This window comes from Trachemys scripta, chromosome 13, assembly GCF_013100865.1.
Source record: "Trachemys scripta elegans isolate TJP31775 chromosome 13, CAS_Tse_1.0, whole genome shotgun sequence".
NCBI classification, from domain to species: domain Eukaryota; kingdom Metazoa; phylum Chordata; order Testudines; family Emydidae; genus Trachemys; species Trachemys scripta.
The window spans coordinates 25,922,030-25,946,822 of NC_048310.1; the positions used below are offsets into that span (position 1 = coordinate 25,922,030).

At 40.4% G+C, this 24,793-nt stretch overlaps 1 protein-coding gene and 1 long non-coding RNA gene across 3 annotated transcripts in view; one reads left to right on the plus strand and one right to left on the minus strand.

Moving 5' to 3' along the window:
* Window positions 1-655: 655 nt before the first annotated feature.
* Window positions 656-24,793, minus strand: part of ITFG1 (integrin alpha FG-GAP repeat containing 1) — a 201,560-nt gene continuing 177,422 nt past the window's right edge. The window contains exons 15-17 of one of the 2 annotated variants that reach the window (XM_034788874.1): window positions 9,789-9,913; window positions 8,661-8,743; window positions 656-956 (exon numbers count right to left, since the gene is read on the minus strand). In XM_034788874.1, the coding sequence (XP_034644765.1) occupies window positions 881-956; window positions 8,661-8,743; window positions 9,789-9,913 (284 nt within the window). In that variant the 3' untranslated portion in view covers window positions 656-880. The other variant, XM_034788875.1, reaches the window with a different exon arrangement.
* On the plus strand, window positions 7,666-13,176 carry LOC117886815. Its single transcript, XR_004648061.1, has 3 exons — window positions 7,666-8,761; window positions 10,473-10,566; window positions 11,330-13,176. It is a non-coding gene; the product is annotated as an uncharacterized LOC117886815 (long non-coding RNA).

Genomic DNA, 24,793 nt, shown 5'->3' on the forward strand with positions numbered 1-24,793 from the left:
GGTTACCATACGTCCGGATTTTCCCGGACATGTCCGGCTTTTTGGGCTCCAAATCCCCATCCGGGGGGAAAGCCCAAAAAGCTGGACATGTCCGGGAAAATCGGGGGGGCCGAACCGGGCCGGGGGCTCCGGGGCCAGCCGGCGGTGCGGTGCCTGGCCGGGGGCTCCAGGGCTGGGCCGGCGGCTCGGAGGCTTGGCCGGGGCCGGGCCGGCAGGGCCGGGGGCTCGGGGGCTCGGGAAGCCGGGCCCTCGGGGGCTGGGCCGGCACCAGCGGCTCGGGAGCCGGGCCAGCGGTGCCGGGCCAGGCCGGGGACTCGGGGGCCGGGCCGGCACCAGCGGCTCAGGGGCTGGGCCGGTGGTGCCAGGCCGGGCCGGGGGCTCGGGAGACGGGCCGGCGGTGCCAGGGGCCAGGCCTGGGGCCGGCACCCCAGGGCCGGGGCCAGCCTGGGCCGTGCCTCCTCCCCCCACACTTCCCCTTACCTGCTTCAGGCTTCCCGTGACTCAAATGTTCGTGGGAAGCAGGGGAGGGGGCGGAGACTTTGGGGAGGGGGTGGAGTTGGGGCGGGAGCAGGGCTGGGGACGGGGACGGAGCCCCGTGGAGTGTCCTTCTTTGGGAGGCACAAAATATGGTAACCCTACCCTTTGCTGCAACACAGTACTGCAGGGGACATGGGGAGCAGTCATTGTACATTTCCATCAGTCATCTGCATATCTACACCGTTCAGAAATTAATGCTGCATTAAGTTCCTCTCTGTGCCTGCATAAGCCTCAGAACGCACTGTGCAGGCATGGCAAGGACAGCCAATGACAGCTGTGCTTCCAGGGAAAAAGAGAGGCCAGGCAACATCGTGGAGGGTCACCACACTGTAGAGTCAGTGCTTCATTTCCTTGTAGATAGAGAAATGGGGGTTCCATAGGGTACGGATGCCTTGCTTCCTGTCTCCTCCACAAAAACCCTGCATTTGGAGGGGAAATGTATAAAAGAGTCTGCCTGACACACTTGTGGAGCTTCCTGAGTGCTCTAGGTTTTACTCCATGAAAAAATAATGTGGCCTTAAATCAGGTTATAACAGGGCATTTCTATGAGATACAGAGATAGCAACAATTTCAGTATTTGTGACAAACGTCTTTGCACATCCCATACTATTAGAGTGTATTGAGAGACAAAGTGACAGTCTCTCTAATCTGTTTTCAGTCACTTTTTTGTGCTTGGGTATTCATAACAACTGATTTTAAAACATGTAGTAGGTACCTTACGCAGAGTACACTACAGACTATAATAGTGGAAAGATTTTTCACATCAGAATAATTTTTACTGTTGATAATAAAGGAGTTTAGGCTCCAGAAAGCTTACTCCTGAGCTGTAGCATATTTCTGAGCCATTAAAGACTATGTTCAAAAATATAGTTTTATTGGTTTCATATACATCAGATGTGCCAGTGTGATATGGTGTTTTATGAAAACCAGCCCTATTAATCATAGGGAGTTAATAAACAAGATGTCAATACAGTCACATAAGGCTGTAAAACAACTATAGCCAATCAAATGTCATCTCATTCTTTCCTTGAAGTACAAATTGTTTGATATTGATTTTACTTAAGTATTTCAGCAAAATTAGCTGCAAGTGCCTCATTTGTGGTGATGAGATATAATGTTTTCAACCTGCAAACATAAAAACGTTAGCATTTTAGAGAACTGACATATTAGGCACAATCTACAGAATTTCTGTAAAAACAGATGGATTCACAAGGAACTGCATCCCTCCCTATCCTGCAGCTCTCCAACACCTTCCCTTTAAGGGACAATTTATCAGCCTCAGATGCCTTTTTCTGACTTTGTCTATGGGAGGGGTGATCTGGGCTTGCAATGTAAAGTCCATATCTGCAGTACGCTTAGCTTAAGTAGTTCATTTCCTGCATGTCCATATATTAACAGAAAACCCTCTGAGGTATAGCTCCTTGCATCCAAAAATCTCAAGGCACTTTACAGCCATTTATTTAGCCTCATGCCTTTTTTACCTACGAACTGAGGCACAGATTTGTTAAGTTTTTGTAACTTTAACTAATACTTGAATCTTTTTAAAATCTTTAAGTTATTTTGAAGAAAGATGCATTCAAATTTGTCATATTTTCAAATAGGAATAATCCACCTTTAAAGCTCACATCATTTTAAACATTCAGCTCAAACTTTGTGACCAAATAAGACTCTGCCATTCAGGACTCACTTCCCAGTCCCTGCTTCAAACTCCAGTGGCAAAATCTTGTAACGTACGTATTACTGCTTACCTCTTATTACATATGTTTAAAAATACAGCATTTTTTGTTTCTTTTAAATATTACATGATTGTTGCATGTAGTAGTTCTGAGCATATCTTATTTTTTTAAGTGACTTGCTCAAAAGCATACAGTCAGTCAGTGCCAAAACTGGGATTATAATCCAGGCATCTTGACTCCTTATCCCCTGCTTTAACCTAGACATACAGTCTCTTAATGCAGTATTTGTTACATAGAATCAAAGGCAACTTTTTCTCTCTCATGTTTAGAGAACTGTTGTGTTTTCATTTAAAAGTTTAAAGTTAAGATTCTTCTAACAAGCAGCAATTAAATTTGGATTAAATCAAAATTTATTGACTAATAAAGTCAGTCTCTGTAGTCAATAAATCTTGAAATAGACTGAAAAATGAAATCAATGTGTATTTTATTTATAAATAAATTTGGAGAAAACATTCCTTCAGAAGCACAAGGAGGGAAATAAAAGTGCCTGAAAGGTTGGTTGTAGCTGAAAGTGGTACAATAGAATCTATAAAAATATCAATGGCAGTGAGAATGCATAGAAAATTAATTATTGCTAATTTGAAGAACAGTACACTTGCATTACTTGCACAGTACACTTTGTCAATGAGATTTTATTTTTAAACAGGATTCCTAATATGTTTACAGTTTTTGTATTTGGAGATGCATGCATGTATTTTTGGCATGGGTGACTAAGTGCTGGCCACAGCCCCAGTTCAGCAAAGTACTTAAGAATGTGTCAAATTTTAAGCATGTCAATAGATTAATACATTTCAAGGCTGGAAAAGACTATATCAATCATCGTCTAATCTGACTTCATGCATAACATAGTCCATAGAATTTCACCCAGTAATTCCTGCATCAATTTCTGTTTGCACTAGAGTGTAATAATCTTTTAGAAAAATATTTAAGTATACAGTAAGGCAGTCTGTCTTTCTAAAGAGTAATGGTCTGTCCCACTGAGAAATTAGGGGCTTTATGTAGAAATCACTGGGGAAGTTCTATCACCTGTGTTATACAGGCAGTAATGGCCCCTTCTGGCTTTAAAAAAAAATCTATGAATCCTTCCAGATCTTCTACTACAGGACTACTTGCATGCTTAAACTTAGACAAGTGCTTAAGTACCTTGCCGAACTGAGGTCTATTTGCATAAATTGCTCAATATTCTCCCATTTGGAGTATTAAAATGAGCACCTGTGTAAGTATACATAGAAAGATGAATTGAGTTGCCCAGAATCAGGGGGTAGCCGTGTTAGTCTGTATCTACAAAAACAACAAGGAGTCTGGTGGCACCTTAAAGACTAACAGATTTATTTGGGCATAAGCTTTCGTGAGTAAAACCTCACTTCTTCGGATGCATAGAGTGAAAGTTACAGATGCAGGCATTATATACTGACACATGGAGAGCAGGGAGTTACTTCGCAAGTGGAGAACCAGTGTTGACAGGGCCAATTCAATCAGGGTGGATGTAGTCCACTCCCAATAATAGATGAGGAGGTGTCAATTCCAGGGGAGGAAAAGCTGCTTCTGTAACGAGCCAGCCCCTCCCAGTCCCTATTCAAGCCCAGATTAATGGTGTTGAATTTGCAAATGAATTTTAGTTCTGCTTTTTCTCTTTGAAGTCTGTTTAAAAACTTCAGAAACAAGTAAAGAAGCAAGTAATTTACCTGACTTCTTATTCTGGCACCATTTGTAGGCTAGCCAGTAAGAATCAACCAATTTTAAAATAGCTTCTAAAGCAGTTTATAAAATTAAGGAGAGGGCCAAATAGATCATAGGGTTATCCTTGAGGAAACCCCATGGTCCAGTTACACATTTTTTTCAAAAGGACAAAGTGCCTTTTATATAGTTTATATGATAGATTGGGTTCCCTGACCACTCAATTAAAAATTTAAGTCAGTCAAATCTGCTAATATACAATGAATATTTGGTATCCTACAGATGATAATCTATTGCATAGAAGTATAGATAGAAAGAAAAATGGATCTTTTAATACTTGAAGTACACATAGGCCTAATGCCACTCACCCCATCCAAACACCCAGAACTAAGGGGAGGTTCAGATCCAGAGCTGAACATATGGCTCATGCCGATCTCAGATTTGAACTCTTGTGGTGAGGGGACTTCAACCTATTTTTAATGCTAGGAATGGAGCACATGTAAGGCCAAATTTCCAAAACAGGGTACAACTGGTGGACCTACCCAAGACATGCACACACCCACTGTGGCTTAAAAAAAAAAAGTACAACTGTGGGTGTAAACAAACAAATGTGGTAATAGAGTAGCTAGACTGTCAGTTCCTGCACCTGCAGTGGGCCTGTTTGTGGTGCACACGTGGGGTTTTGGAAGTGCACAGATTTAACTTTGAAGTCTTATGAGGATGATTATGTATCAGTCAGCACTGTTCTATATTTCACTGCTGATTAATGCAGCTACTCTGGAAGTGAGGGACACTCCTGAGTAGCAACCTTTCCCTCCAGGATTTGACTCTGTCTGTTCTCAATTCATTGTGCTTAGCTCTGAAATTTTGGCCCTTAAAAATGTTTTGTCTTTAAGAGACAGGGAAGGGAGCTTTTATTATGGAGAAGGATTAGGGAGAAGAGTCTGATGACAAAGGTCAAATTTGGCAGAAAAAGGGGATGTTAAGCTCCACTCACAATTGCAGAATAGCTGGATGTTTCAGCTAAATTGACCATCAGTGAAATAGTAAAGTGTAAACCTATAAATCTTCATTAGGATTCAAAGTTAAAACCCCATTGAGATGAATTAAGCAGGTCTCTCTAAAGTGGTACTGTTCAGTTTGGCTGGCTGCAGACTTGAGAGAACAGACCATTTTGTCCTGATAATTTGTATATTTGAAGAGAACAGAGGATTCATTCCTTAGGCAAGTTCTTCCTATTTTATTATGTTACTGAAGGAAAGAATCAATTCTGTCAATAGAAGAATGGATTAATATCCTTACTGCCTGTTTATCATTGGAAAAGACTATTCACAGAGAATGAGGATTTACTGGAACTTTTAAGAAAATGTGGAAGTACTGCTTGGGGATTTAAGGAATCTGAAAAGGACTTAAATACAAATTGGGGTTGCACCCGTATACTTCTCTAGGATGTAGAAAGAAGAATTGATTTTTTTTAAAAGGGGTTTCTTTCCCGTTTAGGAATATCAGGTGTGTAAAGTCTAGTCTTCCCTTATTCCTTGATGTGTCAGAGCAGCTGCATTGTGTGCACTCCCACCTTAAGTGAAAGCAAAAGTACAGAGGGATGCGCTTGAATCTGAATGTTTAAATCTGTAATAAACACTTATTTTCTCCAAAATGTCAGTCACTGAAGTTATATAAGAAAGTTTTAAACAGCCTGACTAAAAGTCTCTTCCTCTCAACTGCTCATCTTCTCCTCTCTTGACGCATGACATTATTTCACTCATTTTTCCCATCATCAAAACCTGCAGTCATGGGGTGTGACTGGAGCTCAAGAAGACATTCCCAAGCTGTCTTTACTCTAGCTATCTCAGATCCCAGAGCAGTTAAGTCCACACAGAATCCTGGTTAATTACTCGTAGGGCTAGTCTGCACTAAAGCACATGCTGGTGCAGCTTCAGTGCTTTGGGACATCAGGTAGCTAGATTAAAGCTAGCTCAGGTATGTCAACTTGAGCTGCAATCATGCCCATTAAATGCAATCTAGATATAATCTTAGGAAATGTCTATGTGTAGTGAAAGTTTTCAATATGTATATTTCTCCTGTTTTCACGTAATCTCCAATTTTGGGTTCCGCCTATTGTCATTCTACAGCGTCCATATGTGCATGTGTTTCCTCTATGAGAAAACTAAACCCAATAATTTGAAAACAAGAGGATTTAGAGAGATTTCTGTACAGGGGTACTTTTCAAATACATAAGGCTAGAACACTAAATCTTAAGGCTGATGTTATTCTTGTGCTTAATCGCTAACGCAACATAGTTTATATAAAAGTGATGTCACGTCTCATCTCTTCTCATATTTGATTCTACAGTAAAGGTATAATGCTTAAATTGTGATATAAGAATTTCATTATATAAAATTGACTTCACTGCAAGATCAAGCAGAAGAGAAAGCAAGAATGTGACTAATAAAGTCTTTATTATGACTAGGGATCTACCAAATTCACAGCCGTGAAAATCACATCACGGAACGTGAAATCTGGTCTCTGGCTGCCCAGCTCTGAAGGCAGAGTGGAGAACAGCTGTTGCTGGCCGGGTACCCAGCTCTGAAGGCAGCGCTGTGGCCAGCAGCAGCAGAGAAGTAAGGGTGGCATGATATGGCCACCAGCAGCTGCTGTTCTCCGCTCTTCAATACTGCTGCTGCTGCTGGCGGCATTGCTGCTTGCAGAGCTGGGCACCCAGGCAGCAGCCGCAGATTTCCCGCTGCTAAGCTTCAGGCAGTGCCACAGTCAGCAGCGGAAAAGTGAGGATGCCAATACCGCAACCCCCTAATAGGCTTGCGACCCTTTTTTGGGTCAGGGCCCCAGTCTGAGAAACGCTGTGGAGAAATCACACATTTTTTATGGGTTGGTCACGGTATAAATAGCAAATTTCACGGATGTGTTACACATCTGCGAAATGTGCTATTTATGCCGTGACCAATCTGCGAAAAATGTGTGATTTCTCCGTGATTTAAGTAGACCCCTAATTATGACAAATATATTCAATAACGGCAAAAGTAGCACAGAAAAGTGCTGGTTAAGTCCATATTTTTGGTATAAATGTTTTTATTTCTAAATTTATTTCAGTATGAAAGTCCTCCTTCAAGGAACCCTCTGACCTCTAGCTACAGGAAAATACACATATCCATGGCAACACACACCATATGTTGAAGGGCTGAACAGAAACCTTTGTATCTAACTGGACACACTGAATGTATATCTGATGAAACCCAAAAAGTCTATTTTTCCCACAACCATGCTTTCTACTTGGTCAAAAAGAAAGTTGGCAGGTATGTTTTCATTTATAGGAATATATTTAATGGATGCTCACTGTAAATATATAAAATGTTTATGCAAATACCTGTATGTTCAATAATTTAAAGAGAAAATACCAATATTACCATACTGTGAAATGCGCAATATATTTTAAATATGACTGTCTTGATCCTCAGAAAGAAATAAAGCTGCATGCTTATTTACAAGACTCTCTCATACAGATGAGGGAATATGTACACATATTCCACATAAACATGTATACATATTCTCTCTCCATCCGCTTCCTCCCCCACAATTTAGCAATGGTCACAAATGAACACATCTATAATATACCAAGTTTGACACACTGACAATATCCTGTAATAGCCTGAACCAACTTTACGGAATTAAGATAAAGTTTATTTAATTAAGTTAAACCTGACTGAACTAGGGTCAATACTTTGGGGTACATTGAATAAAAAATGCAATTGTGTGTTATTGGGGCATTGTATGCATCTTCTCAAGTAGGGAAGGGGGGATGCTAATGTTCTTCCTCCATTATCAACTCTTTGAAGCCACTCACCTGGAGAGATCTGCACATACTAGTTCAAACTGGAATCTCCAGGGACCAGACAAAGCAAGGGTTTTTGGACAAATAGCCTGGTTTTAAATTGGCTCAGGGTCTTCTACCTGATACAGCAAATGGACAGGATCCCTGGTCCATGGAGTGCTCCAATCCTTTGGAGAGAGTTGGAAGGACAGGGCCTCCTGAGGCCTCATAAGACTGAGTGCTTGTTCTGAGATGAAGCTGTGATTAACTTGTAACCACAAGGAATCCCCCTTACATGGGGTTTGAAGGACTGTTCCTGCCAGAATCCATGTTAGGATTGCGGTGAACTCTGGTATTGTTTTCAGTGTGGAATGCTTTTTACCTTAAGAATAAAGTAGGCTTGCATAGGAAGTGTTGTATGGTGCTTTATAACTATAACAATTACACCTATCAGTCTCTGCAGAGAAAGCAGACAGGCATACCTGGGCAGCCTGTCTCTGCTGGGAATGACACAGTGAAGGCAGGGAATGGTGCAGCCTGGAAATAGGATGGTCAGAAGGGAGAGAGAAACATGTCTCCACCGAAGAGAGATGACAGCTGGAGTGTCTGGAAACTAGAGTGGCTGCCCTTGATGGACAATAGGGGGGGAACACAGTTGGAATTGCCCTGAACAGACACACCAAGTTCTGAATATGCTAATCTGTTCTTCAGATAATCAAATGTAACTAGCTACACATGAAAAGAAAAGTCCTTTTCTGTTAGCATTTTTATTAATTAATTATTCTATAATCATTCCACCATCATTCATTCATATTCCATGACACACAATTACAGTTCTGCATCCATAGTATCATTTGCAAAATCTACTTCAACAATAATATTACCTTCGAGGAACGTTGTGTGGATATGGAATGACTATAAGTTGGGAGTTCGGGATGATAGCTGTCCATTCCTGTTTTCTTACGGACTGAAAAAAGAAATGAAGGTATGTCCACTTCTTACAAATTAATACAAATTTTAAATATACTGAACTTTTCTGATTAATGTTATACAAGAAAAAAAAAAAAGCTCAAAGCATTAATTTTCCAGGAGACAGGAAAGAATAATGATAATTCTCTAACATTAATATAAAGATTTTTTTATACTGAAAGATCCCAAAGCAATTTACAAACTGAATAAAAACGATATATAAGGATCACTTCATCCACCACTGAAATACCACCATCTCTGAGGTGAAACATGGCAGCGTTTAAAAAGTGCACATTAGCACTGCAGTTTAGAGCAGGAAGTGAAGAATACTATATCCAACTGTTTCAGTAGGGAAATTTTATATAGGCAGAATTTAATTATCCCAATGTAGTCAGGATACTGGAGTAAACAATCTATTTTTAAAAATAGCATTGTGAGACCTTTCATCACCACAAATTGTCAGGATCATGGTTTTACATTTCCTCTGAAGGAAGGTTCCTCCAGCAGAACCATTCCCCTGGCACCATGCTGGTATGAGTACAATACCAACTCAGAGGGAAGTAGGTGATTCAAAGGTGATAGACATTGTTTTCCTGCCCTACCCTGGAATTCTCTGGTGTTTCCCAGCCAAGTACTGAATCATGTGGGCCTCATCCACCTGGGCAGATCTGATGGGATTACAGTATAAATGAGTGTGGTTGCTGGCATAATAATTGGATTCTTAGAGCAAACTGAAATGTTATTAATATAAACCAGCTCTGTATTTCTATGCAAACAGCACACAAATGCATACTTCTGTGTTTTTCTCATGAGTGATATTTTTGTTTTATTGTTTACTTCAGAGGCTAATGAGTGATACTATATGCTAGAGAAAATTAACACAAAGTAGTCTTCAGCAAACTGTTTTCAATACCCATGAAAAATGTTTCTTTGTAATTCTGACTTCCGAAACAGAGCAGTCCTAAGAACAACACCCCCCAAAGCTTCATTGGGCGAGGAAAATACCAGAAAAAATAGTTTACCCATGGTAAATCTCAACTTACCTTTTCTCCTAAAGGACGAGGAATGCCAACATATAAGTGATCAAGGAAATTAGCACTGCGTCCCAAACCTAGCACATTGTAAGGCAACTGGAGAGCGAAATGAGCTGACTGGCTAAGTTGTCCAGCTAGAATTTAATTTAAAAAAGAAGCTGTAGTGAATCTACTTCTTAAGACTTTCATCACAATAACATGTTTTGCCTGCAGTAATAATAATGTTTTAAAATTATAAGAAAACAATACAATTATCTGTTCTTAAGTGACAGATCCTGCATTTCCAAATAATCTGTGGGCATTCAACAAGAAGAATAAACTTATTCCACTAACAATTTCAGAACTAGCTACCAAACACATACTGTAGATCAAATTTTCCTCTGATTTAAACCTGAGTTACATTAATTGCAAGCCAGGGCAGAAATTGGCTCCACTGATAACAGATAATTATAAACAACTGAAAACAAAGAGACGTTTTCTATTAAGTGAAAGCAGGAAAAGGATACACATTTTTCTTAGCTAACTTTAGATTCATTAACAACATATGATCTCCAGATATATTACTTACTGCATTTTAGCAAAATCTCTTACAATCTTTTCATCTTCTACAGCATATTAACTTGAATCCAGTGTGGATCCTGTGTTTTCTAAAAAGCCCCTTATTAAAGGATTTCTTTCTTGTTGCCATAACAGGAACAAGATAAACATTAAAACCACTTCAGCCCTTCACCAGGATAACAGAAATAATTTCAACCTAGAGGAGGGGGCTGGCCGGTGACAACATGAGGTAAGTTTTCAAAGTGGTGAGAAGTAGCTGTTTTAACAATTTTTTTTTAAAACAGGAATTTGAGTGTCAAATTCTTGCACTGCTTTGACATGTTCTGATAGTTTATATTTTAAATCAAGAATCTCAAATTAAGCAATAAGACATGACAGGATGTGAATTTTGGGTGCAATAATTCACATCTTGTATGTTAGAGTAGGAGGCTGCAGGCTGAGTTCTGTCTATGCAACTAGGCATGAATTATTATAACATAATTCAATCCCTGAAGTCCTTTCTTAGATAAAAATAAATATACCACCAAGGGAAGTAATTATTGACAGGAGGGTAAAACTTGAGAGCAAAGATATCAAGATATTCTGACATGTTTTCTATTTTAATTTTATGGATTCTGAAACACTATTGACTTTATGACCCTCGAGTGTTTAAAGCCATTGAGCACTTTCATTTTATTTTCAGTTTGTATTGGCCTGTCACTCTGTTTAGCACTGGTTTAGCTGCATCCCTTGTTGACATGAGTTGTCAGCAATATGTAATTTTACTAGAGTGGACAAAGCCTTCATTCCTTATCCTCTGATGGGGCAATGCCTTAAACCCTGATCTTGCATCAGGTACTGTTGAACTCAACTTTAAATTTTAGATTTTTTTTTTCTGTTATAAAGTTAAACACATGGATACATTTTTGTGGAAATTAGGGCTTAGAAAGGAACCAGACTATCTTTGAAAAGCATGTTTTCAAATAACCAACTAGTTTTGTTTCTGATTTTAGCTCAAAGTACAGCTCAGTTCGCGGAGATGGAGGGGGAAACTGGATCAGAATCTGATTGATTTAAATGAGCGTGGTTTCAATCCAAGGTGTGGAAATTTCACAGGAGCAGTCAGCACCATTAGAACTGCTCCAATTAAAGGCAGAAAGTAAATTCAGCCCAAGTCAAGATGTTGAAACACAACATAATTTGTATACGAGCCCAAAGAAGTGAGAAGCCGATTTAAAATACCCATGCCACACTTTTTGCATTTGGGGAAACCAGATTTTTGGGGAACTCATCTGAAGAGCAGCCACTCTTTACAGTTTGCTCCACATAGTGCCAAGATGACATATCTGCTGGATTTACTGCTGCTTACGGCAGCAATGACTTTGACAGTCACTTCTGAGTTTCTATTTTCTAGCTATGTTCGTACGGAAGGTAGAATTCAGCAACAGCATGGTACCTAACTGACCTCTGCTGCATGAGGGAGAGGGGGCAGAGAAGTGTGATGTTCTAAGACTTACAGGATGGACCCCCAATTTCCCTGCAGATATGGAGTCTCTACCAGTTTGGCAGGACATCTCTGGCTCCCTTTGCAAGGCTGAAAACTAAATACCTCCATATATCCAGGGCCTTGCATCATGTATATTTTAACTTGAAGTTTAACTTTCTTCCCCAAGTATGGTACCATAGACCCAGTGGCTTGAATTGCCAGCTTGCCTTAGAGCTCTTCTGCTTGTAAGGCTTATATTACATTGTACAAGGAAGTAGGACTGATTAAGTCATGTGATGATTGCCACACATTTAAGATGCTAGGGTGTTATGACCTTTTCTTAGACAGCTGTGTGTTCACAGTTACCATTTCATACTACATGGTTTAAATATGCAAATAGTGAGTTTAAAAATTATTTTATCTATTATAATGAAACTGCATTTTTGTATTCTTGGTTGGGAATCCCAAATATCAGTCAGGCAGAAATTGCAATTAACTCTACTGTACTAAGGATGAATGAATTATAATATTTATCAAGGATACCACAACACCCAATAGAAACAATATTACAAATGTTTTTTTCCTAAATAAATAAAGTAACCACATACGACATCTTTAATATGAAAAATGAATACACAGGCTGAGGACAAAAAGAAAATGATTATTTTAAATAAATAGATTTTTGGTAAAAGGATTTAATTTCTTTTCAGTCTTAGCTTGTCAGTCTTAGCTTGTCAGATAGGACTGAAAAAAGACAGGCTTTCCCACAAGTAAGTGTGGTGTGAGCAGACAATTAGTCTTTTAAAAAAGAAAACTTCCTTTTTGGATAGAAGATCCCATGATATAAACTGAGGTGATCTGGTTAGTATTGTATTTATCAACCAAACTGGAAAGTCACAGCATAAAGAAGCAAATGAATTACAAAAGTGCATTACAACAGTGAAGATTTTATTATTGGAATACATAATAGCAGCAGTAATGAAAAAATATCAGGGAATCTGCATGAGATGCAATACCAGTGTCAGACTTGCCATTACATACTGATCTCAACTATGTCTGACTCAGGTCGAAGGATGTGAGAACATAAGGGAATGCAGTGACAAATCAATTAAAAACAATAGTAGATCTTTCTGATTTAGAGCATAGTTGTGTTCACAAATCTAAGAAGGGGACATTTTTCCAAAACACAAGGCTGGCTAACTCCATATTTTCAAAGACTCTGGTTTTATCTCAGTATTTTTATACTTGTAAATCCATTGCTTTCAATTAAACAAACTACAGAACAAGCAAAAAATAGAAAAACAGTGACCAGTGTGTATTTGGTAGCAGTGTCGTCTACAGTCCCACATGGCACTTAAATAAGGTATTTATAGTCTGGATTTTTGATTAATGGCATGGCACTGCAACAGTAGCACAACTTCAGCATGTGCTTGGTTTGACATTCAGAGTCAGTTCTCTGTTGGGCTGTGAAGGGACAGTACCTCACACTGTTCTCTGGTAACACCTCCAACTGACAGCAGCATTGACAGGTGGCAGTGAGAACAGCACCAACCCCTTCTCTGTCAGATGGCAAGGGACCCTTGAGGGGGTGTAAAATGGAAAATAAGGAGATTCTTGGGGTCTGAGGGCACTTTGAAAGAAATGGCAATCAGTTTCCTTCAAGAATGTCTTTTGATATGCCATAGAAATATCAAGTATTACTGAGGTATACAATATAACCATAACAACATGCCTATTGTGGAGACCATTTGGGCTTTTCAAAATTTATGTTTTCATCTTAGGACTAAGGCCTGGTCTACACTATGACTTTAATTCGGATTTAGCACCGTTAAATCGAATTAACCCTGCACCCGTCCACAAAACGAAGCCATTTATTTAGAAATAAAGGGCTCTTAAATTCGATTTCTGTACTCCACCCCGACGAGCGGAGTAGCGCCAAAATCGATATTGTCATTTTGAATTAGGGTTAGTGTGGCCGCAATTCGATGGTATTGGCCTCCGGGAGCTATTCCACAGTGCACCATTGTGACCGCTCTGGACAGCCATCTGAACTCGGATGCACTGGCCAGGTAGACAGGAAAAGCCCTGCGAACATTTGAATTTCATTTCCTGTTTGCCCAGCACAGGAGAGCACAGGTGACCACAGATAGCTCATCAGCACAGGTAACCATGCAGGCCAATAATCAAAAAAGAGCACCAGCATGAACCGTACGGGAGGTACTGGATCTGATCGCTATATGGGGAGAGGATTCAGTGCTAGCAGAACTTCATTCGAAAAGACGAAATGCCAAAACTTTTGAAAAAATCTCCAAGGGCATGATGGAGAGAGGCCACAATAGGGACTCAGATCAGTGCCGCATGAAAGTCAAGGAGCTCAGACAAGCCTATCAAAAAACAACGGAGGCAAATGGTCACTCCGGGTCAGAGCCGCGAACATGCCACCTTCTACGCCGAGCTGCATGCCGTTCTACGGGGGGCTGCCACCACTACCCCACCTCTGACTGTGGATTCCGAGGTGGGGATAATCTCATCAGCTACACCTGAGGATTCTGCGGACGGCGAAGAGGACAACAAGCTTGCGGAGAGCACACAGCACTCCGTTCTCCCCAACAGCTAGGATCTTTTTCTCACCCTGTCTGAAGTACCCTCCCAACCCTCCCAAGCCAGTATCCAAGACCATGACCCAATGGAAGGGACATCAGGTAAGTTTACCTTTTAAAATATAAAACTTGTTTTAAAAGCAAGTGTTTTTTAATGATTACTTTGCCCTGAGGACTTGGGATGCATTCGCGGCCAGTACAGCTACTGGAAAAGTCTGTTAACGTGTCTGGGGATGGAGCGGAAATCCTCCAGGGACATCTCCATGAAGCTCTCCTGGAGGTACTCCAAAAGCCTTGCCACAAGGTTTCTGGGCAGTGCAGCCTTATTCCGTCCTCCATGGTAGGACACTTGACCGTGCCATGCTAGTAGCAAGTAATCTGGTATCATTGCATGACAAAGCCTGGCAGCGTATGGTCCCGGTGTTTGCTGGCATTCAAGCAACATCCGTTCTTTATCTCGCTGTGTAATCCTCAGGAGAGTGATATCGCTCATGGTAACCTGGTTGAAATACGGGAATTTAATGAAGGGGACATAGGTGGCCGTTCCTATTGGGCTGTTTGCCTGTGGCTGAAAAGAAATCCTTCCCTGCAGTTAGCCAAGCGGGGGGGGGGGGGGGGGATAAAGTGTGGCCGAGAGCTTTTCACATTTGGCTAGCAGGGATCTTCCCTGATACCAGCCACACGGTGGGGGGAGGGATAAAGTGATCATCCCAGAGAATTGGATGGGGGGGGGGGGGGTTAGTTTGTTTTCTGCTACTGAAGGTTAACAGGAAAACCACAGCAGTCAACGGGCTTTGCTTGGTATGTGGGAAAGGAGGGCGCAGAAGCCGAAAGACAATGGCTTACCATGGCCACATGCAAGCTGAATTCTGTTGCTCGGACCTGCGTCTGTGATCTCTAACACCAAAGCCACAGGCACTCAATATTAAGATGGAAAATGCGACCTTGTACTGAAATCACATGTGCTATGTAATGTGAATAGTGTTGTTCACCATGAAAGAGTATAAGCGTTGTTCGGTAAAATGTATCATTTTAAAAACTTCTCTCCTTTTTTTTCAACCCTCCCTCCAGCAGCTGCAAATTTTTCAAGCCTCCCTCCTCCGTCCCAAAGGCTATCTCAGATAAGGTGGCGGAGAACGAGGACGCGAGACGAGATGTTCTCGGAAATAATGGAATGCACCCGCAATGAAAGAGCTCATTTGAATGAGTGGAAAGACACGGTATCTAAATACAGGAAAGATGCCAGTGAACGTGAGGTCATGAGGGATGCTTGAGATGAGAGGTGGCAGGCTGCAACGCTGGGGCTGCTGCGTGATCAAACGGACATGCTCCGGCGTCTGGTGGAGCTTCAGGAACGGCAGCAGGATAACAGACTGCCACTGCAGCCGCTGTATAACCTCCCTCCCCCCTCACCATGTTCCATATCCTCCTCACACAGACGTGTAAGAATGCGGGAGGGGTGGGGGGGGAAGCTCCATGCACTTTCCCACTCCACCCCAGTGGACAGCCCAACCAAAAGGTTATCATTATATTGAGTTTTTTCAGTGGTCTTTTACTTCTCTCCTATCCTCCTCCCAAACCTCACCCAGGTTACCTTGTCGGTTCTCTCCCTATGTTTATAATCAATTAATAAAGAATACATGATTTTTAAATGATAGTGACTTTATTTCCTTTAAAAGCAAGCTGTGATTTAAGGGGGGAGGGTGGTTTGCTTACAGGGAATGAGTCAATCAAGGGGGCAGGTTTTCAACAAACAGAACTTTCACACCATAGCCTGGCCAGTCATGAAACTGGTTTTCAAAGCTTCTCTGATGCGCAGCGCTTCCTGGTGTGATCTTCTAATCGCCCTGGTGTCTGGCTGCGCATAATCAGCAGCCAGGTGATTTGCCTCAGCCTCCCACCCCGCCATAAAGGTCTCCCCCTTACTCTCACAGAGATTGTGGAGCACACAGCAAGCAGCAATAACAATGGGGATATTGGTTTGGCTGAGGTCTGAGCGAGTCAGTAACTAGCGCCAGCGACCTTTTAAATGCACATTCTACCACCATTCTGCACTAGCTCAGCCTGTAGTCGAACAGCTCCTGACTCCTGTCCAGGCTGCCTGTGTATGGCTTCATGAGCCATGGCATTAAGGGGTAGGGTGGGTCCCCAAGGATAACTATAGGCATTTCAACATCCCCAACAGTTATTTTCTGGTCCGGGAACTAAGTCCCTTGCTGCAGCCATTTAAACAGATTAGTGTTCCTGAAGACGCGAGCGTCATGAACCCTTCCCGGCCAGCCCACGTTGATGTTGGTGAAACGTCCCCTGTGATCCACAAGTGCTTGCAGCACCATTGAAAAGTACCCCTTGCGCTTTATGTACTGGGTACCCTGGTGCTCCGGTGCCAAGATAGAGATACCGGTTCCATCTATCGCCCCACCACAGTTAGGGAATCCCATTGCAGCAAAGCCATCCACTATGACCTGCACATTTCCCAGAGTCACTACCTTTCGTAGCAGCAGCTCAGTGATTGCTTTGGCTACTTGCATCACAGCAGCCCCCACAGTGGATTTGCCCACTCCAAGTTGATTCCCGACTGACCGGTAGCTGTCTGGCGTTGCAAGCTTCCACAGGGCTATCGCCACTCGCTTCTCAACTGTGAGGGCTGCTCTCATCTTAGTATTCTGGCGCTTCAGGGCAGGGGAAAGCAAGTCACAAAGTTCCATGAAAGTGCCCTTACGCAGGCGAAAGTTTCGCAGCCACTGGGAATCGTCCCACACCTGCAACACTATGCGGTCCCACCAGTCTGTGCTTGTTTCCCGGGCCCAGAATCGGCGTTCCACGGCTATAACCTGCCCCATTAACAGCATAATCTCCAAAGCGCCAGGGCCCGCGGTTTGATAGAATTCCATGTCCATGTCCTCATCACTCTTGCCGCCGCGCTGCCGTAGCCTACGCCTCACCACCTGGTTTTGCAGGCTCTGGTTCAGCATAAACTGCACAATAACGTGCAAGGTGTTTACAATGTTCATGACTGCTGTCTTGAGCTGAGCGGGCTCCATGCTTGCCGTGGTATGGCATCTGCACTGTTCACCCAGGAAAAAGGTGCGAAACGGTTGTCTGCCGTTGCTTCCCTGGAGAGGAGGGAGGATGTACCCAGAATCACCCACGACAATGTTTTTGGCCCCATCAGGCATTGGGATCTCAACCCAGAATTCCAATGGGCGGAGGAGACTGCGGGAACTATGGGATAGCTACCCACAGTGCAACGCTCCGGAAATCGATGCTAGCCCCGGTACATGGATGCACACCGCCGAATTAATGTGCTTAGTGTGGCCGCATACATTTGACTTTATACAATCTGTTTCCAAAATTCAAATTATATAAATTCGGATTAATCCTGTAGTGTAGACATACCCTCAGATGCTATAGCCTTGGATGTTAGAAGAAAGGTGTTCATTGGGACCATGCACAACTCTCTGCAATACCTCCTGTAGGATTAGGATCTTCTTATATTTTGAATAATTTATCTGTAACCTTAGCAAGTCCAAAAACTCAGCAGCGATGTGTTTCAATCCCTTTTTTCAAAGCAGTGACCTTAATCAGTCTATTCCACCAGTGGAAATGGGCATGAATTATTAGCAACTGTAGATAAGACAACAGTGTATATAATACATATGGAAATTCCTAGGAACTAATGTCAATCAATTTTCACTTTTCATTCTGAAAACTACTGATATATACTTTTGTGGCTGTATCAGTATCTGTATCAGAAATTAACTTCAGTCTACTTTATTCAAGATGCGGAAGTATAGTAACTCCCCAAATGCAGCCTTGAATGTTTTTTTCCCCTCCATAAATGTTTACTATTTCAAAGTCCAATGTTGGCACAGCATCCCTATATTTATTCTTTTTGGGCTCAGGTTCTACTATATTTGCTTTCAGTGAGAAAGAGAGGTATTTCTTCTAGTAATGCATTAAGAAGAAGACCTCTCTTGTAGAGTGTGAGAATGCGGAGGGAGAAAACTATAAAATCCAGAAAGGCTTAACAGCTATCTCAGAAGGATACAGGGGAGGAAAATTTTGAGACTCAGAATGTGGGTGGTATTATTTATCATTTTGGGACTGAGCTTTCATCACACAGATGGATCTCACCAGAACCAAACCTGTCAGATATCTACTTATAAGTTCATATTTGGACATCAGAGGAGAAAACCATTTTTTCAATTAGCAAACAGGCCAAATACTTTACTCAGTCTCTCTCTCTCTGTCTAATTAGAGGGATCTTGCCTTAAAGATGGTATCTAAAGTTTTAGGCATATTAATTCATTGGGGCTGGCAGTTTCTAGTATGATGGTAATATTATTAGTACAAATGCAAGAAATAAGAGTTCCAGGCATGGGATTCTCAACTCTCGCATTTAACTGAGGAAGATCCATTTCTAATTTCTATTAAAAACAGGTAAAGTATTGGGTTTTATCCAGTTACTTTCTTGGGAACATTATAGTGATGTAAAATAAGTCATCATGTATTTCCTGAGATTATATTTGATACTGAAGTGTAGTTCTACTTACTAACATCACTGTTTTTAAATGTGAGGGTAAAGTAAGTGGCTCATCTTGGTTCTTGAAATATTGTTTGTTAATTTTACATTTTCGCACCCCCTAAATTATTAATTTCTCTTCCCACTTTCAGGCAGAAGTCCCCTTCTTCCCAGTAGGCTCCTACATAATTATAGGGATGGGGCCAAAAGCAGCTTCCTGTAGAGACTGCTTCTGATGACTTCTGAGATGCCCAAGAGGGAAGGGAGAAAGGCACACTTTGTGGCTTCCTCCTTCCCCAACCCCTCCAGATAATCTGGTGCAATTTGAGGGAAGGCTCGGGAGAAATACTTTGCCAGAGGTAAGACACCACAGGGGCTTATGTTCCAGGATGGACAAGGGTCTTGGCCTCTCTTGGAGTTTCCCTGGCATATTCCCTGCAGGGCTATTTGCTGCCCTGCAAAAGGAGTAGGAGGAATCAACTCCCTAAATGAGTAGATCTTAGAGGATCCATAAAGGTCAGGTGAATCCGATGGAGGGTGGGTGCCTTTGAACTGTCTCCAAGCTCCTCACAACCCTTTCTTCAAGAGCTGCATTGCCAAGAAGCCCCCTACTGCCCCGCAATTCCCGGAGGAGGAGACCTGTAAAGTAGGAAGCCTGTTAAGTTAGTGCTAAGGGTTACAGGAATCATAACAATAGCAGTTAAATTTTCAGATGGAAATGTGATTTTCAAGTTGATGGAGTCCACTGAACTATGGAGTCATTACAGCAGCTCTATGCACAGAAATGCAGTCAATAGCTATTCTGATATTTACAATGCTCTCTGATGGCTATATCTGAACATTTCATTTGTAGATATGCAATTCCCTTTTTCTGGGGTGAGGAAGGAGTAGAGGGTGTTTCTTTTAGTTTGTCTGCAAACTTCATTTTACCTCAACTAAATCTTTGTTTGTCTGAGCCATATATTAATTTTTGTATTATCTAGTAACAAATCTTATCAGCTGGCTAAACCAAAGCATCCATGGATCAATTGGTTGCATACATGGTGGATAGTTATATGTTGGAACTAAAAGGGAACATGTTGTGATGCTGGGAACTCCAATTATTGTGGATGTAATGTGTGAGCTGAAGTTGGTCTGGATGTTAATACTGCCTGAAACAGTGAGTTTCTTGAATTTTAATGATTGGGGTGATGGGAAATTCACTTGAACAATCTCAAGTCTAAATAAATGAAGCTTTTTTAGTTTGGGAATACTAAAATGTTGTTTTGAAACTAAGGTCTCTTTTTAAACCTCTGGAGTATTCTTTCCTTTATTACAAGTATTTTAGAGCTGCAATGTTTTTCTATAAAAAGGGGACATTAACATTTATTTTGAGTTAAATACATTGAAGTAGCATAGGAGAAGGTAATTTAACAGTCAGTTTTCTACACACATGTTTTTTAAGCCACAGTATTTCTTTAGTGAGGTATGGTTGTGTTGTAGTATTTTATAAGTTCTCTGAAATGAGAAATATTTTAAATTATTTTTATTGAATGCCTATAGTCTGCACCACCAGATAATTAAAATATAAAAGCTGAAATATTTAAATGGGATTTATGCTTTCAATCACCTGTTATACATGTAGGTATGTTAAGTGTATTATTAGGCTAAGGAAACAGTCCACTAAATTACATATAAAAGCAAATATTTATTAAGAAAAATTGTTCTCTCTGCTGCTTCTTGTCCAAAGATAACAGAAATTGAAACATTTTACCTAAGCCCAATCAGTCACCAAATTGCTATATTCATAATCACTGGAAAATGTGTTGACATTTACTTTAATCCCCATTTATTGGGAAAAAGGCAGGAAAATACAGAAAATATACTGAGTTGTTCATTTAAAACATTAGGAAGTCTTTATTATGGCTTTTAACAAACAGAGCTTCCTAATTATAGCCAAATTTTGCCAATGTTACTCAAAGTTGAGTAGTGTCTTACTCCACAGGTACTCTCACTGCTTTCAGTAGGACTATTCAAGAGGTAAGATACTACTCAACATGAGTAAATGGCAGAATCAGGTCTTAAATACACTGTTAAACAAACCCTATTTGCTTCCTCTTTCCTTTTCTAATCAGCAAACTATCTTGCCTTTCCTATTACTTGTGTCATAAAACAGAAAAGCTTGTAAGATGCAGAACGTACCCTGAATCCTTCCTTCAATCATTCAGGGTTCCAGCTCTGAAGAGGCTGGGAATTCTGTGATCTCTAATAGGATCTTTAAGAGGTTATCACTGAAATAAATCTTAGATTTCACTCACTTTCACTAATGGCTTGTATATTAATAGAAGATGCACTGGTTTAACTTAGATCATTTTAGTTAAATCCGTGCAACTTAAGTGTGGACTCTCTTATATCAGTTTATAACTGGTTTGATGGGTTTAGTTTGCACCTGTAAATTTTGCAGCCATATGTAAGCTGCTCTGGTATACCAATCTGTTTTTTTAAACAGGGATATTTAAATCAGCCCAAACCTTTATTTCGGTTTAAGAGTAGCTATTTAGGTTTAAATTAAACCCATTCCAAATGATTTAAGCTAAATCAAAAAAGCCACTGAAAGCAGGGTCAACATTGGAGACCAGCAGTTCAATTATCGGTTTAAATCCACATCTTGTTTTATACCAATGCAACTTTATTTAGACAAACCCTTACTGACACAAGCACACAATGTTGCTATGGTTTAATTAAACCACTGTTAAAAAAAAAATCACACCTTAAGTTAAACTGGTACAACTCGGCAGGTAGACCAGGCCTGAGGAGCAACAGGGAATCTTACTTGGAAAAGAGGTACTGGCATATATGAGAGAGAGCAAGAGAAATTTAAGGTCTCTTGCTGCTTTCTTTTCTAAATTATCTGCTCTTTTTCTTACTCTCCAGCTCCATCCCTTTCCTTCTGTTTTTGTTAGTCTATTTTCTTGCTCCTCTGCTTGTCTTTTACTCACTATGTATTCTCTTGCTCTTTTCCTCAGTTCCATCTCCATGTTTTACACACAATCTCTCTCCCCCTTCAAACTCTGTTTTTTTGCTTCTTACTCCTATTCAATCTCTAGAATTCTCCTCCCCTTTCTTTTGCTTAAATGAGGGTTGGTGCCAGGCTTGCACTATCCACTTCTCTAAAAGCTAACCCAACCTGTTATGGGAATTGTCAGCCTCTCTAGATAGAATTTTCTGCAGTGCAATATAGCTGTGAAAATGCAGGGTGGCCCCAACCTGCTTTCAATGCACATTTAAGTCACTGTGCAGTGAGATACACTGGACTGGTCTACACATAGTTTCTAAACAGATTTAGTTAAATTGGTACACAATGATTTAGTTATCATTGGAGACCCCTTGTGCTGATACTATTAGTTCAGATAAGAGGGCCCTACATTAATTTATGTTAAATGCATTCCTACATTCTTGAACTCTGAGGATTTGGGGAATCTAACACTCAGTTCAGTGTCATCTTCTCACTAGCTAGGAGGTGTTAGCTGAGAAGCCTGAGCATCTTTCACCTCAGGGAGGAAGGATGGTCCAGTGATTAGGGTGCTACCATCCGACTGGGGAGACCTCAGTTGAAGTCCCTTCTTTGCCACAGGTTTCCTGTTTGATCTGGGGAAGTTACTTAGTCTCTCTGTGCTTCATCTAGAACAGGATTAATGCTCTACTCTCAGGCATGTAGGGATGATGAATACATTAAAGATAAGGCACTCAGATACAATGATGATTGGTACCCATATAAGTACCTAAAAATCAATTTAGCTTAATTAATTAAAAAAAACAATGTAGGCTAAATTGATTTAAGGTAAGTCCATAAAAGGGGTTTTCACTGATACAATTAATCATTCTATAGGGTTTCACAGTATTTTCTTTAAAACCCTATTTAGTTTCATCACTATTAAATTCTACAGGACTTTTCAGAAAGGAAATTGAGATACTGTAATACTAGGATATTTAGCATTTAAAGGAGAACTGTTAAAGGGGGATTTGATTGAGATATTTAGGATTACGAGGAAACCGGAACTGACCAGGCCCTCCTTTTTTTACTCTGTTCCATCATACAAAAATGAAATTAATGTCAGTTAAAATTAATAAAAGGAAATACCACACATCATGTATAGTCAGCCTTAAGGTGATTAGAGAATCAGATACTATAGCTGGGTTTTTTAAAATGCTGGATAATTTCATGGCTAATAACATCTGTCTTTATGCATGCCAAAATTAGGGTAATCAAATTTTTTGCTTCAGGGTGTAAATTGATCATTTGCAAAGATCAGGAAGGAATGTTTTCCTCTGCACAAGATTGAGGAAGTGGGTAGGTGCCTTATAATTTAATTTGCTTTCCTCTAAGAGCATCAGACATTAGCCAATACTGGAACTAGGATACAGGACTTAATGGATTAATGGTCTGATACAGCTTAGCTTGTCCTTATTTTTTTAAGGCGCTGACAACTCTCTTGATTTTAAAAAAATTACTTAAAATAAAAAGTATCTTATACATGTTCGCAGGTTTCAAATATTTGATGTGTTGCATTTAAATCCTCTGTTGGATTTATATATTAGAGTCATAAAGGATTTGGTAGTCACTTGTTCCATTTTATTTGCATATTCTCATTTTTTGTGCTTAGAATTGCAAATTATTTGTTTAAAATGACAAATGTGTGGCTGAGTGATATGGATGCAAGAACTTGGATCAAAGATTAAAAAGTAAATAAATAAATGGAAATTATTGAAAGCACTGCTCTAGTAAGCTGTTATAGCTTTTTGCAGTTCCGAGTCATTCCTAGTATGTGTTGCTTGTCCAATTAAAATATACATGGTTTTAATTAAAAAAAAAATCAGCTTTTAGATCTAAATATGGCAATGCTCCCACAGTATCTTTATATGCATTCCTCTAGCTCCATTTGCCCTATCCTAAACCTAGGCCATTCAGCATTCCAAAAGGTTATGAACATGCCACTCATCCTTCAGGCAGGAAGTTGGGGGCTAGCAATTGCTTTTGAGATAGACACTACTGCTGCTTCATGAATGAGCAAGCAATATGTAGAAAATGCCTCTCCTGTCCCCAGTACCTTAGAGTGACTTCACCATACTTTTGAGTTTTTGTTCAGCTTCATTACCTAGATCACTAGCACTTCTGCCAAAGATACCAAGCTGGCTATTCCTTATTATGTAAATTAGAAGTACTGTGATTATGAAAGCAGTAGGGTGAAATTTCTAGTTGACTTATTACATTTGCACAATAGTGAAAATTTCCTGTTGATTAAAGATGAAGTTTCAGATACAAAAAACGCTAACTTACTTGCAGATAGTAAAATAAACAAATAATACAAAATACTCATTTTAACTTTACACTGTTATAGGAAGTAGCCTGAAAAGGTTACTCAGTCTGCAGCTCCTTGGGCAAGAAGAACCACTAGTGCAATTAAATTACTCTAAAGTTACAGGCCACCAATAAAAGTGACACAGGTTCATAGACTAGCAAAGAATAGTAAGAGGGCAGAGTATACAAGAAGTAATAAAAATCTTCTGTTACGGTTGTACAATATCATTTGTAAACAAATTTTTTGTAAATAATCTCCAGTACTAAGTATGAGCATCATGTATTGTTGATATAATATCTTCTCCCTTGTTATCTGTTTTGAGGGGCCAATTACTTTTTTAAACTAATAGTATCAACAACCTCAAGCATTCAGCAATCTTGAGTCAGGCCCCCCAAAATCAAAAGACCACCTTAAGACATGAGATTGTAATTAAGTTTTTTGGTTTTGCTTTAATCTGCTTTTTGATTTTTCTCACCTGGAGGGGGAAGCTGCCAAACCCTTATTTGTGTGTGATAATCTCTGGTTCT